Consider the following 15,830-nt stretch of genomic DNA (forward strand, 5'->3'; position numbering starts at 1 on the left):
ACAATTTCAAAGACAAAAGTCCAAATGGCAACATTGATTTGACATTGCATAGACCTTGTTAGCTAGTTGCAACAAAACCTTAATTTGGAGGAAAAGGTCCAACTTGCCCACACCAAATCCACTTCCTGTGTGTGGAGATGTCTGTAAAACTCCTCAAAGTAAAATGTCCAAAAGTCCAGGGGAATGTGTGTGTGTGTGTGTGTGTGTGTGTGTGTGTGTGTGTGTGTGTGTGTGTGCGTGTGCCGTGCAGCACAGGAACAAAATCAACTGGTCTGTCGGTGGGATTGGCTCGCCATCAATATCAGATCCATTCTAATGCATCGAAAAAAAACCCTGACCTGTCAACAACAGTGTCATAGGAAACACTGAGTTTCCAAATAATCACACTTCACAAACTGTTAGCACATAAAAGTACTGTTTGTAACATTAACCATGTTTACAATTGAAAATAAAACTGTGAAATATGTAATAATCTTTGCATTGGTTTCAAGGGCTTCTTCAGTCTTTTCAGTAGTTAAAATATTTACAATTTCAATCACATTTTGAAGAAAACACAACTGTAGGGCATCGCCTCAAGTTTGGTTCAGCAAATAAAGATTTCCACAAAACATTGTAACCTATTTCTCCAGTAAACACTACAAACATTTTACTCACAGTGAACTCATAATAAGTGCAAACAAACAATGAACAGGTAAAATAGTTTGCTCACCGATCTCACAAGAGGACAGCGCAGGAGCGTGAGATGGCACCGTCTCTAAGCCCTGACATTCCACGACCAAACAACGCGGAGAGAACCAGAACTAGTTAGTTGTTTTGAACTTAACGCATCATTTTAGCAGTACACATGCATGAAAGCATTTTTAGCATAAGCAGCTAGTGCTAACTCTTCCTTCTATATCATTTTTGTACCTTTTTTCAGCGAATCTCTCCCTCTCTTTTTCCCTGCCAGTGTATTCAGAGCTAATGGGAATAGCCTGTGCTCTCTCAGACGGAGATGGCAGGCGGAACAATGCATCATTTTGCAGATGCTCATTGGCTAAGAGCAATACATGAGTGCTTCAGAATTGTTAACCATTTAACTGCCGAATATATGGTTTATTCACCATAAACCAAGTATAACTGTTAAAATTAACCATTCTTTTCATGGTTTGGCACATTTGAACAAAGCCATGTTTAAATGTGGGTTACATCTGTCTTCCTCTGCCTCTTGTCGCACTGTCTGCTAATCTTCCCTCGTGTTTCCTAGTTTTCAAGTCTCAGGTCTCTGTGGTTCAAGTTTTGTATTTTCCTCTATGTACTTCACGTTTTGGGTTTAGCTTTCCCCAATTTAGGTTTTGTTAGTTTAATCTTAATCTCCCTTTGCTTTTCTTGGTATTTTTGTGTACAGCCAGAAATAAAGGCTTGCTTTTAGTTATTTTCAGTTCCATGTCCATAGTTGCAATTGGGTCTCCACTCTCCATCTCCACCATCTGCTGCAGCAGACATGGCAATAATACTCTCATTATTCTCATATATTACAATGGTTCAGGTTTAACCATTGACCATTAACCACCAGGTTTTGTTTCATATTATCTCCGCCTGTGTATACCTATTGCTACAACCCTATTTGAAGCATTTGTTTGTAAGTTGTGTGTTAAACACTTTATCTGTTTTGTTGTATCTGTGAATATCTTTCCGTCCTTAATGCTTCCTCTGTTGCTTTACAAGCTAAGATATATGGTATGAGTGTATTGTGCTTACTGTGCACAAAATTATGGGTAATGTCTGTCAGATAAACTGGAATGATGGTCAGCAAAATGGAGCACCATGTATGCGTTCTTGTTCCAGCTAGTATCCCTGTCACACAGCTGGGGGAGTGTGTGCAAGGTTGTGTGGAACAGAGCCGGTGAGGCAGTTGTAAAGAGAGATTATATGGATCCAGAGACACTAGTTTTGGCCCACTGAGACTGCAGTTAAAAACTTCTCCTGAACTTCTCCAGAAACCATACTTCCATTAAGATAGAAAAAGCTGCACGGTGAGGTTTACCTTCTTTGATCTCAAGTTCATAATCCAGCCCACACTCCTGAGACAGAAACTACAGGAAATGTTAGTGAATACATATGAAAAAAGTCTGAAGATAATAACTGTTTGTGTTGACTGTCAAATGTTTTTTGTTAGTATAACATTTGTATAACACAAATATCACAGTAATCATATAGTGGTCAGTAAAATGTATTCAGAATTTGCAAATTGATAATGGATTCATCATCTCTTAAGTCATCACAAAGAAATTAGATACAAAATGTGAAAATGGACTCATCTTAGTGAAAAAAAGTATTAGTAAAACAATGACACACTGACTGACTTTCAGCAAGCTTTCCAAACAAACATAAGCATGTTTCTCTGTGACAGCAGCTGCCAATCAAATACCTCATCTTATAGAATCAGGTTATTAATCAAAATAAAACTAATAGAATGGATCTGAAACAGAATCAAATCAACCAGACGAGAATTACTACTAATGGCTGAGGTTAGCTTTATTTATTTTTTTTGTATGACCAGTTTAACAGCCATCCTGCCGCCCGACACCAGGGGGCGATAGAGACGCTTTGTTTTCAGTTTTTGAAAGGTCTTGAATTTTTTTCTGTAGTCGTTGGTCTGTGACGCATCGGGTCAGCCAATCGGGTTGCGTCAGGGTAAGTAATTTAAGACAACAAACAGAGGAGACGTTTCAACAAGTGTTCAGCTGAGTAAGTCCATTGTGTTATGTGAGTTGTGCTGATACAGGAGCGACACAGCTAAGCTACTCAAGATGCAGCAGATGCAGTAGGAGAACAGCTCTTCTCTTTAGCCAGCTAGCGTTACAAGATAAACTGCGGTTGTAGTTGGCTGTAAGGCGCCCGAAAATACCGGAAGTAAGTTAGTTCATTTTCAAAATAAAAACCAGTCACAAAGTATCAGAATCAGAATTTATTTATCCCCAAAGGGCAATTAATAAACAACAGAGCAGCACAACGTTGTAGATAAGGACAATAAGAACAGGCAATAAAAGTGAAGTATTAAACTCATTTGCTGAAACGATTCTTTACAAAACACTAACAAAAGTAGACATTATTAGGTATAATTAAGTTGAATGAGAATGATCGTATTATATAATTGTTTTTAATCGACGAGCTGGGGTCGAGCTTTATTATGGTACTGGTGATCGGAAGTGACCGTTTCATCGTGCGACGTTGACTTGCAAGCTTATCCGAGAGTGGCTGTTGTGGTGTGTCGTTATGGTAATTTAGCATGCGGCACGTTTCGCTGAAATGTTTGACCTTTTTAACGTTTAGTTCGCACACCAAGAGGAAAAAAGGTTTCAGCGAAATAAGCACCAAGCAGTGATTTTCCACCACAGATTCGAAGATACGTGTGAGTGTCTTAGAATCTGTTGTCGAAAAACACTTGATGATGCTTAAACCAAGGTTAAGGTTACTTTATTTATGGTATTGTTTACGTGTTACTGTAAGGTGACCTTGAGGGTCTGAAAGGCGCCTATAAATAAAATGTATTATTATTATTATTATTGTTATTATTATTATACCCACAGGTAAATTTGCTTTACAGAAAAATCCCTTCACAAACACACATACCTAATGAAACCTGACAAAACACATATGTAGTAATGAAACAATATGAATCAGACGAGCCAAGTCAAATAAGTGTGAAAGCCGCAAATATTTGACTATTTGTGTTGTTAATAAGCGTAATGATGGTTTGATGTTATACTCCTGTTACAGTGAAGAAAAGATTGACCTGATAGGCGAGTGAGTCTTTTCACTTTATATTTGGATCATTTTGAGCCTCACATCGAAAATGTTGTCAAAGTTAATATGAAAAATCTGTTTTATTTAATAAGGTAATCATAACTCAAGAAACTACTCAGTTCAGTCTTCATTAGCAGCATGGTTTGCTCAGTTGCCATGGCGATAATTCAGGTGTGAAATGGCCATAGGAGATATCTCCATGACAACTGAGCAAACTCCATCTATGGTTGAAGACTTTGTCATCATTAAGTGTTTTTGAGGACCTAGTAAAGACCCATTCACAGTCAAAGTGTGGACTCGGTTTCTCTCAAATGTGATGCAAAACACATGAAACACCACAGTGTTTCACTCATTAAAGTAATGGTAGTTTTGGGTGTTTGGACAGAACATTATGTTTTCTAATCTAATCTGTTTTCTGCACGTAATATACTAACAGTACAGCGTGTCATATTTTCTAGTAGGTGTATTCCTTATCAGTCTCCACTATAGGCAAGGCAGTAACTTTTCAAAGAAGAAAAAAATCACCCTAAATAGTAACAGAAATGCTGTCTTGAAATATTTTGTCTGAAAATTCTGGTTTAAAACCGTTTAGAAATAAATGTTGTCTCTATAAGACACGACTTTATACAACCAACTGAACGATGTTCCATTTCACTGCATTCTTCCAATCTTGATATTTCATGCAGTGAAACAGTGTCAAAGCAAGATGAGCCAGCAAAAATGATATTGCCTTTCACAAAGTGCTTACTATGGGTTGACAGGTGCTTTGAAGTTTATTTGGATGGACAGGAAAGTTTATTTTGTTGAGGTAGGACGCTGATTTTGGATGGTTTTGACTCCTGTGAACACATTTTTAAAAGGAACATGCTTAAGTTGTTTGTTGGGTTCTTGTGGGCAGTGCATTCTGCTTGAACATTTGGCCATGGTCAGGCAGTTTGGTTACAACTGCTCTGTGTTTTTCAAATGTGATGAAAACATGTGACATCCATACGTCCACCCAGCCTTGCGTGCGGTTTGTGCACTTGGGGTAACATTAGTAGTTGTGAACAGACCTGAAGTGAATTACACTGATGTGCTTCTGAACAGGCTTTCTGCTCCTGTTAAATGAAAACCTGAAATCTTGAAAGGACATGATAACATTAGTGTTTGGATGATTCATAGGGCGAATTGTTTCAAGCCCTTCCCGGGCCAAAAACCTAGTTATCTCACATATTTCATACACTATTCTCATTCATTTGAATGATGCAACAAAACAGAAATAGCATTCTGTGAATGGCATATGGACTCTTTGTAACTGAGTATTAAGTAGGTGAGGGTGATGCTTCTCATAATGTTCATAAAAATGTTTTATTGTGTGTTGTTCTTTCCTAGTTTCCTGCTGGTGGATGAGGTGAGCATGAATATGTCTCGCAGACTAACCAAAGAAGAGCTGGATGCACAGTTTGAGCAGTTCTTAAAAGAGGTAACGCAACATTAATGCGTCTGTGCCGATGTTTGTAAATCATCATCACACTATCAATTACCCGTATAAAGTCTTTCATTCATCTGATTCTGATCTGATTCATCAAAATCATAACTTATTATTTTGGGTGGTGGGTTTTTCATCTGTCACCCCTCTTGGGCTATATTTAGAACTGCCTGTAAACATTAATGACCAGCAGCAAAGATTAGCCTACAGTCAGCGCCCCTTAGAGCGCCGACTGCATGTGAACTGTGCTAGTACTGAAATATCAGGAGTAAGTGAATTTACTGAGAAGTGTTCGTATCTCAGCCAAACAGAGGGAGCTCTTTGTGTATGTAATATCAAAAATGTCACCGTGATCAGTGGTCCTTTCATATCAGCAATAAAAAACACAGGAAACCACAGTTTTGTCTTAAGAGCATCTCTTTGTCAGTCTGTTTCAGATGACTCCGTGGATTTAGGTGGTCCTGACAAGCAGCCACACTCTAAAAGCAACCAGAACCCAACAGTGAGGCAGGATGAGGCACTCAGTGGTGGAGGATCAGCAGCAGGTAATAATGATAAAACATCCAGCACATACACATGTGAGACATTAGCTTTATTGTAGATCACTGTCTCCTCTCTCTTTGTTTGTGGGGTTTTTTTAGATGCAGAAATCTGTAAATAAGAACATGAATTAGGCTGCGTCCACACCAGGGCTGCCACAAACGATTATTCTGATAGTCGACTAGTCACCGAGTATTTTTGCGATTAGTCGACTAATCAGATCATCATCCATTGGACGTAAAACGTACAGCTTATTGCACCAGCAGCTCTGCTCTTATATAACTATCATTAGCTTACAGCTGTAAGTGTTTCAGGTGCTAACTAAAAATAAAGACAAGATGATAGTTTATTACATTTTAATGACATTTGCAGATTGTTTCGGTGAAGTTTAATAAACTCCTTGCTATCTAAAATATAACAGGACACCGGAGTAAATTCTCGAGCATCTCACACTTCTGATGATCAGCTGTCTGCTTGACGTTTATTCAGCTGTGTAAAAACTATAACTTTAATCTCAGCCAAACCGATTCACTCAGGAACAAATAAAATACTAAAAAAAAGCCAAACAATAACATTTTTAAGTTATCTAAGTGACTCATATATCATGTTTAACCTGAGTAGTGAAGTGGATCTTACAAAGCTTCAAACGACGCGTCGACTATTAAATCAGTCGTCGACGATTTTGATAGTCGACTAATCGTGGCAGCCCTAGTCTACACTAATCTGGATAAATTTGAAAACGGCGTTTTCATCTAAAAACGCTCCGTGTCCACAAGAGCCGAAGAGTTTTTCATCCACAATGAAACGACTAAAAACGCCTACGTTCCAGTACTGCTCATGCGTGAAACGTAAGAAGATTCGACCTGCCTCCTTTCTGTCTGCCGCTTATTTACTCGTTGAAGCGTCGCGGCAAAATGTCGAGGAAAAGCACCGAGTTTTTTAAATGGACTCATTGAATACACAGACCGTCCTCTGGACGCCATGTAGCATGTAGCAGGCCCTACATGTATGTGTTATGAGAGTGTGAGTGATGTGGATGTCTGTGGATTCTGTAAGGATGAAACCTCCCTGCCTGTTTTCTAAGCTTTACCCTGAGATTCTGGCGTTTCTAGCAAAATACATTTATATTTAAAGAGCTGTTTTTTAAACCCAGCCCTATTTATTGTTCTGACTTTTTGTTTTGTTTTTTTGTTTTGTGCATTTTATGTTCAATATAGGTATTTGTTGTGCCTGAAAATGAACAAATAAATGAATGAAATGAATGAATTTTTCATTGCAGTTATTTTATGCATCTAATGCAGGAATTGCAGCTTCTTTTAATCGCATGTTTTTATCATTGCATAAACCACAAGGATGTGTTTGTTATCAGTTGGGAACATGTTTTACTGTTTACTCATATTTATAACAAACAAAAGCCTCGAAGGGGATTTGTGTCTGTGGCAGAAAGCAGCCACTCGTCAAACCAAAATAACAACAATAATAAATACATCTTAAGAACACATTTATACTGTTTACTATAAAATGTTATACATAAGAAAATATAAACAGGAACCTTTCAGATTAGAGCTAATATTGAACTTAAATGTGCTCTAAACTGCTCCAGTGCGTTCTGAATGTGTTGGGTTGCATTCCAGCTAAATGTCTGACAGTAACTCGAATAACTGTTTCTTTTTTGTGCGTTGTCTTCACTTCACCCATTCACACCAGCACGTCCTTCTATGTTTTAGTGCTTTCTGTCTAACATTCACACACATTCATACTCGGCTGCATCAGAGACCAGCGTGGCCTCAGTATGTTGCGCAGGGATACCTTTCGCTCAGTAGAGGACCTTCTGAGCTACAGCCACCCTGATTGGGTTATTCAAGTGATGACTGTACATGTTAATGTTGGTGTCATTCTATAACATGAGACAGTGAGAAATGTTTCTACAGCACCTAAAAGCTGATACAGGCTAAACAGAAAAAATTGAAATGATCTGATGAAGACAGTCAGTGAGCTGATGCCTACACTAGGTGGCAGCGTGGGCCTTTTGTTAAGCCAATAATATAGTTTCTATTATGGTGACTGTGTCTGATGTGTTGTTGGGTCCCAGGTGGTGGATCGATGTTGCTTTTCCTAATTTGTTTAGATCAAGATATTTTTATTTCTGTCAGCACGGTTGGAATCTCAGATTTCTTTAAGGAAGTCTGAGTCTATTCAAGAGGAGGATGAGGAGGCAGAAGGTATTCACTCAAAGGAGGAAGACCTCGTCCTGAGAGACAACAAAGACACAGAGGGTGAGTCCTTGAACACACAGACGAACCAGCGAGAGCGATATGTGAAGGTATTTAAAAAGCAAACAACAGAGGAGCATGCAGAAAACTCTGCTTAGAAACTTTTTATAAAAGAAAGAAAATCAATAATAGGTTCAAATGGAAAGAAGCCCGAGAAGAAAAATATGCGATGAAGAACAGAAACAGATGTTCAGTGAAATTCGTGAGACTACCAGTTTATTTGGGAGGCTCCAGAAATGTACTGGCAGCTAAGAAAGTGTTACACAAATTCATGCTTGGAGAAATTGTGCTAGCACTCCAGTTTTCCCAGATCTTCTTATTAATATAAATGATCAAAAAGCATTTTTCATCTTTTATTATGTAACCAGGATGGCAATGGTGCAAAACAGTTTTCGAGCATGTAGATCTTTGAAATCAAAGCTTAAACTGAAACAGGCTGTTTTACAGCTGATCTAAAGGTTAGGACCACCCCTCCAAAAACCCCAACAGAAAGTCCCAAACAGGAACTCGGTACTGAGTAGCTCCACCGTTATTGTCTCTGCCTCAGCTGTTTAAAGCCTCCTCATGTGTCCACCTACATAAAGCACTATGCATGAAGGAGTCTTAAGTATCCCACTTGTGCTGTGTTTAAATGTGTGTGCAGGCTCGGCGGCGGTGTCAGCTGTGTACATGAGCGCTGTGGGTTTAGACACTCTGGAGGAGGAAGAGGAGAAGGCCAGGTTCTTTGCCCAGCTGGAGGCAGGAGCTTCATCTACTATAGACTACTCCAAGCTGAACAGAGAGCTGGACTCAACACGTTCTACCCCTGCAAACAACTACAGGTATGTCAGCAGCTATGCTGTGTTACATCCCCTCAGCACTAGTAAATGATCGTTTATTTTGCCACATTTAGCTCTTGTGTTTCCATTGTGCACTGTGTTCATTCACCCGTCACTAAAAACTGTTCGAACACAGAGAAAGTTCCTGTGCTGCATTTCCTTCTTGCAGTGAGATTCAAACATGAACAAAAGCTTAACAGAAGACCATCAGAACTTTTCACATCTAAATCAGTTTGTGTACATGAGTGCAGGGTGGCAGCAGCAGGAGCAGCCATCAACACAAAAGGTTTTCATTGCATTTAGGAAAAAGGGAAATCGTTTCTCGAACTAAATATTCAAGCATTTGAAAGTCAGTTGAAGTCAGTTATGTGCAGTTACTTGAAAAAAGTAATCAGTAACTAATTACTGATTACTTCCCGAAAAAAGTAATCATGCTACTTTACTGATTACTTTGTCAAAAGTAATTAGTTACTTAGATACTTAGTTACTTTTTAAAACATGATTTATCCCCTAAATAGGTAATAAAACAATAGATCTTTCAGCCCAATTCTACTTTTTCTGCATAATCCATCATACAAAATGTAATCAAATGGAAAAGTCTCCTTTTAAAACTCGTTTTATTAGTTTTAATCTTTTAACTTTATGCATCAAGCAAACATTAAATTATATGAAACATTCTCTGACTGGAAGAAATTAGTTTAACATTTAAACCTATTTTCTGCACATTCCAGCACATAAAATAAAATATTTTTTGTGTTTACACTCAGTCTTTCAAATAGATGCAAGTAAAACACAGCAGAAAATAAATAAAGTCACAGACTAGCGGTCCTGTTGCTCTACTTTCACCTGTATGGCAGGAGTGGGGCAGGCGGAGGTTTGCTCTGGTGCAGGTGTGCCGCAGCGGTCAGTGGAAGGCTCCGCGAGCTTCTCTGTGAGTTTCCCATTCCAGCAGCAGCGTATTTGGTGTTTGCTCAGACGTTTAGGGTTTTTTGCTAACAGTAATCTAATTACCTTCTTTGCAATAGTAACCCCTTACTTTAATCATTACTCGAAAAAAGTAATCAGATTACACTGCCCATCTCTGGTTATGTGAAAATGTTTTGTGGACAGCTGCAGAGTCTGTCTTTGAGTCACTTTGGGGCTCCACCGTCCAGAGGTGCAAAAGTACAAACCTTTATAAAGTTGTTAGCATTGCGTATTAGTCTGATAAAGCTCAGCAAATATTATCACTTAATACAGTTTTAACTGTTTAAATTAGTAAAGGAATTACAAGTAAATCAATTAAATACCCGTATCTGTTGCTGAGGACAGCTATACTGCATAACTACTTACTGAATTTTATGGTAGATACTTTTCTCCCCTCTGCGGTTTTTTCCCTCCTGCCCCGTTCAGCAGCAGTCTGAAGGCACAGAAAGATGCCCAACGGGTTCATTTTTCCGAGTGGATCATTACGGCTTTGCCATACTGGTCCACTTGATTGATCTTTATTTTATTTTATTTTCCATCCATCCATCTTCATCTGCTTTGTCCGAGGCCAGGTCGCTGGGGCAGCAGCCTAAGCAGAGAGGCCCAGACCTCCCTCTCTTATTTTATTTTTTTAACTTTTAAGTTATTACAATGGGAACATACATGACCGGGGGATAGGAAAGGGAAAGACGTAGACGAGGGAAGTTCAAGAAAAAGAGGGACAAAAGGAAAAGACAGTAAACATCAGCTGGATCACCTGCTGGAAGAAAGAAGAAGAAGCCATAGCCCCGCCCCCCAGGACATGAAGCAGGCATGGAGGAGATCCAGGCCGCAGACATCTAGAGGCCCCCAGAGTGCGAGAGCCCAAGGAGGACCACCGGGGTCCCCCATCTGGGGCTGAGGAGAGCACCAGACGGGGGGTCGCCCAGCAGCCATGGTGCAGAAGCCACGGTGCAGCTACGGGGAGTGAGCCAGTACATACCTGAGCGACCAGCCGCGGACCGAGAACCACCAACGCACCGGCAGGGTGGGGGCCAGGTGTGAGGGTCTGAGATGTTCCCAGAGAGGTGGAGTCTAAGACCCGACCTGACACATAAACATAAAGAAACAGGCGCACAGACACAAACGGAGGTGAGGTTGAATACACACACCGTCCTCTGGACGCCATGTAGCGTGCCCACCCCCAAGGCCCTTAAATGAGGCTTCTGAGTAAGACACATGAGTTAATTTTGGACAGTAGTATAGCACAGCTGTGCTTCCAGTGTCTCTACAACAGCTGTTGCTGTGAAGCTCAGTGTTGTAATTTCAATATAATAAGAAGGATATCCTCCCTGTAGGAATGTAGAAGAAGCAGAAGAACCAGTGGAGCGAGGTGGCGGTGATGATCACAGCAAGGCCAGAGGGACGATCAGTCCAGGTAAGAATAATGAAATCTAGGCCAACTCTGCTGTGTCTCTGTCTTTGTCGTAATCATGTCTGTCCTCTCTCAGCCTTCACAGGCTCCCCACACTACAGCGAGGATTTTGAAGATGACGAGGACGTGAAGGTTCCACTGGAGGAGGTTTGTGCTCAAATCTGTACCTGTTAAAGTTGAAAAATATTAGAAACTTTATCAGAAAGTTCATTTTCCAATGAAAAGCACACAGAATACAGTTCAATAGTATAGACAGTATAACACTTGAGAAAATCAGTGTCGCTGAACACACTTTGTTGATGTATCTGCAAAGTTACAAATGCTGTAAAAAGAAAAAATTAGCTAAACAAACTGGATCTGAGTTCAACTGGACGTTTGTCCAGGGGAGGGACCGTATGATTGTTTAACAGCGACCTCAGGATAACCAGCTGTGTATAATTAATGTTAGTATCACTTACTGTTCCCAATGAACGGATATCATGTGACTGTGGCACTGTCACACTCTTGTCCTTTTTCAGACGTCAACGACGGCTTCAGTTCTTGCCAGAGGTAAGAGACAGATGACATTGAGCTGAGGCCAGCACACTGAGATGTGTTACTGTCGTCACCGGCAGTGTTCCTAAAGTGATGACCTTTAGTTCCCATTAAGCCTGTGAGGTCACCGCTGACGATGTTCTTAATCTAAATTCTTCTTCCAAGTCTCGTCATGATTCAATCTGAAGTACAGATAGTTTAAAAAAATACTCCAGTAAAGGCTGATGTACTGAATCAACTTGTTTACTCAAGTAAAAAAACTACAGGCTCTGAAATGTACTCAGAGTAAGACGGTACGAAGTAACTGACTCTTGTGCTCTATTAATATGATAATAAAATAAAGTACATGAGAATACAAATGTTATTTGAATCTAAATTCTAGTTGTAATGAATGTACTCAGCTTGACTCTGTTATGTAGGACACGTGCAGAGAATTAGAGAACTACAGTGCAGGTAGACCTAAAGTTCGTGTAACACAGGACCCACACACACCTTTCTGATGATGAGTGCATCTAACATTTCCTCAGAGGTCAGTGTGCCATATGACTGCATTAGCAATAAATGTAATAACGCTCTATATGAACAGTTACTCACTATATAGAACAACGTTATAGGATTATATTTGTTCACAGATGTTGGCAGCTGTCAGCGAATAGTTATCAGCTACTTTGAAACAAAAAAGACTTTTTATCCATAACAGCAAATGAACTGAACAACAGAAAATACAAATGCTATTTATGGTCTCCTCACAACAATGATAAGAAAAATAAACTGGGCCAATATGGCATGTTTGTTAATACAGAGCTACACATGTTAATGTGATCTCTGGTCTCCCACTCAGAGACGCAGGTCTCCGAGTGTCCAGCATTCAGACCTGAGGACTCATGTGAGAGAAAATCTGCTCACACAGACATGTAGAGCCAAACACTGTCAATAAGGCCTCTGCAATGTTCTGAAGACAGTTAAACCTGTCAGGTAGTGATGTCCAGCAGGTGAACATGCAGCTCCATGAACACGCACAGCTGTGGATTCCAGCTGCTTCCATGTCGCATTAACTGGCATTAACTCAGCCGGTTAATGTGAGACAAACCAGCTGCTCATTAAAGCTTTCTGGTTTGATCAGAAAAGAAAACATTGGTCCAAACACCTGAAAGTCCCAAAAACACATTGTGAATTCTGTCTCGAGTCTTCGGATGTATCCGTGTATCTCCGTGGTGCTGATGCTGAGCCGACAGCTGCTGAAGCTTTTGAAGTGTCGGAATGTGGAAAGCCAACAACGTCCCTCTCACCGCTAGGCTAAGTTATTTTTAGCCAGTTACAAGTTGAATCTGGTAGTTGGGTTGTTAGCTAAGATACCGTCATTAAGAAGCAACACAACTAATGTGTCTATGCGAGCTAATTTGCGATGTGCACCGCTGGCCCGGCCATTTATTTTTTGATGCACCCTCTCAGATTAATTCACTGCGTGTCGTGCCCAGGGCTGCACTGGGACAAAAAAACAGCCCGGGCATTTTGACTAGAGACCGGCCCCCCAGGTATTAAAGCCATAAAGCCTTTGAATGAAAACAGACGCTGTTGTGACAGTGATGTACAGTCTTGTTGGTATATGTATGATTTCTATACATTTTACGTCAGATAAAAACTTTGGTTGTAAGATTCAGATAATTATTTAATAACAGCGAGACATTTTCAATGAGAATAAGAAAGAAAAGTATGTCTTTGTGCCCCCCTCTCCCTGTTAATGCCCTTCATGCCCCCCTGGCAACACTTTGCTAGACCCGCCCCTGCACAGTTACCAGCTGTCAGCTACTTAGAAAAGGATCCTGGTGTTATTTGTCTCTCAGAAACAGTTCATAACTTCAACTCATCCATGTCACCTAAAAGGTAAACCTGTTTCTCCATCACCTGTTCAGCTCTGATGATTCAGTAAGGACGTCTCCTGTTTCATCTTCATGTTTCCCACTCACCACATATCCAAACCAACATCATGACCAGCAGCTTTACAGCTGTGGCTCCAGCAAACATCAGCTGATACTAGAAAGTAATATTAAATAAATTCTAACAACAGCTGATCAAGCTTAAACGTGCTGCTGTTGTTTAGCGCGACATCAGCTGGTTTCCTCTTTCTGGCGCAAAGTGGGAGAAAAGCCGATCAGCTGATCATTGATCAGTTTCATGATTGAAGTAGCAACAGGAGAGGGAGGGGGAGAATGAGAGGAGAAGAGGCAGCTGTGCAGCAAAGACACAGAATAAATCCAGCTTTGTGTCTTTTTCAGCTGAAGTCCGGGACAAACTGTTCCTTCTCAGCTCAACATGAAACGCGTAATATTTTCTCTGAATACCAGACGATTCTGTCTTTTTACAGGACGGTTGGAAACTCTACTAACTAACCTTATGAATAAAATAAAGTTCACTATCAGTAACATCATAGCACCACCCAGCTGTATAGAAACTCTGTCATGCTAGCTAGTACGCAGAGTTATTGTAACTGATTGTAAAAAGTCAGCACAGCTAAAATAAACTCCACCTAAACTTGGTTCATATCTGACCAGAGAGACTGCAGGTCATAACTTCTTACCTGAAGTTCAGTTCACACTCGGACCAGCAGCCGCCTCGGGCCTCTGCTCCTCCTGCCTCCCCTTTCCCTCCTCCACCTGCTGGCCTCTGTGGAAGCTCCGCGATGCCACCACCAAACAACTGAGTTATTTTTACACACCGGCCAGCATCTGGCCAATCCACCACCTTTCATTGTTTATACCGTTACAAAAATAAAAAATAAACAAATCTTTGGCCCACCGAGCAAATGCCCGGTATGCCCGATGGCCAGTCCAGCTATGGTCATCAGTTAACCGACCCCTGGCTTTTATTGAGAAATGATCTGTGGTTTTTGGCACCCGTCTCGGACGCAGCCACTCCGACTCTCTCCCAGCATCATCTGCTCCTTCTCACTGCGGACACACATAAGACATCTCCCTCATTAAAACAGTCCCGTACACCTGTTCCCTCCCCGCTCACTGTGTCACCCCTCCTCTGCAACAGGCCAGCAAACCACGCCCCCGCCACAGTTAGATCCAACATGTGGGAGAACCCTAAAATTTTGTGGTCTAAGTTGTGGTCTCATGTGAGCTTGAGGAGATTTTCTTTGTGGACAGGCTGTGATCAGCTGAGCTGCTGATCTTTGTGGATTCACACAGCTGACTTTAACGGATGTCAGCAGATGTTTCATGAGCCATCTTTGCTAATTTCCATTTCTCAGAGTACAGCGGTCCCTCGTTTATCACGGGAGTTACGTTCTAAAAATGACCCGTGATAGGTGAAATCCACAAAGTAGCCAACTTTATTTTTTACAGTTATTGTAGATGTTTTAAGGCTGTAAAAGCTCTCACTACACACTTTATACACTTTTCTCAGACAGGCACGAACATTTTCACACTTTTCTCTCCTGTTTAAACTCTCAAAGTTCAAACGTTCAGAGAAAAATAAGCCCAGTATTATAGAATGAAACCAAGATCAAACCCTGTTTTCAGGTGCAGAATAGAGCAGCTGCCAGAGGATTCAACATTAATGAATCACTGGTACGGAAGTGGAGGAGGCAAGAAGAATGAATAAAGTTTGTAGAGTAACAAAGTACAAATACTTTGTTACTTCTCAGCTCTGTCTGAAACACAAAAACACTTTCTCCAAAACATATGATTGAGGTCTCCATCAAACCTTAAAGGCTTCCTCTTTGTTTGTTTTGGATTTAGTTATTGAAGAATATATGTCACTCCAACTTAATGTTTGTTTCAGTGTCTTTTCATGATTCTCTGGATGAGGCAGGCGAAGAGGAGAGAAAGAACAACACAGTGGAGTCTGTGAACAGAGGTAACACCAACTCCAGAGAAGAATATCAATATGTGTATTTTAACGTGGTTTTATTTGAAACCTAATATCTTAGACACACACAATGAGAGCATTTGTATGCAGTGTATGTGGGCTCTATGAATGAGTACAATGCAAATAAGACACACTGATCAAGGAGCCCCTGT

The 15,830-nt window shown here is 40.5% G+C and overlaps 1 protein-coding gene across 11 annotated transcripts in view; it reads left to right on the forward strand.

Annotated features, from left to right (window-relative positions):
• Nucleotides 1-2,617: 2,617 nt before the first annotated feature.
• Nucleotides 2,618-15,830, forward strand: part of cep162 (centrosomal protein 162) — a 46,186-nt gene continuing 32,973 nt past the window's right edge. For 5 of the 11 annotated variants that reach the window (XM_084944966.1, XM_084944974.1, XM_084944975.1 and 2 more), the window contains exons 1-9: nucleotides 2,665-2,730; nucleotides 5,161-5,251; nucleotides 5,685-5,802; nucleotides 7,951-8,073; nucleotides 8,714-8,891; nucleotides 11,192-11,271; nucleotides 11,345-11,415; nucleotides 11,787-11,817; nucleotides 15,592-15,666. In XM_084944966.1, the coding sequence (XP_084801092.1) occupies nucleotides 5,186-5,251; nucleotides 5,685-5,802; nucleotides 7,951-8,073; nucleotides 8,714-8,891; nucleotides 11,192-11,271; nucleotides 11,345-11,415; nucleotides 11,787-11,817; nucleotides 15,592-15,666 (742 nt within the window). In that variant the 5' untranslated portion in view covers nucleotides 2,665-2,730; nucleotides 5,161-5,185. The other 6 variants (XM_084944967.1, XM_084944972.1, XM_084944968.1 and 3 more) reach the window with 6 other exon arrangements.

Source organism: Perissodus microlepis, chromosome 11 (genome assembly GCF_051167445.1).
Source record: "Perissodus microlepis isolate ML-2025 ecotype Zambia chromosome 11, ASM5116744v1, whole genome shotgun sequence".
NCBI classification, from domain to species: domain Eukaryota; kingdom Metazoa; phylum Chordata; class Actinopteri; order Cichliformes; family Cichlidae; genus Perissodus; species Perissodus microlepis.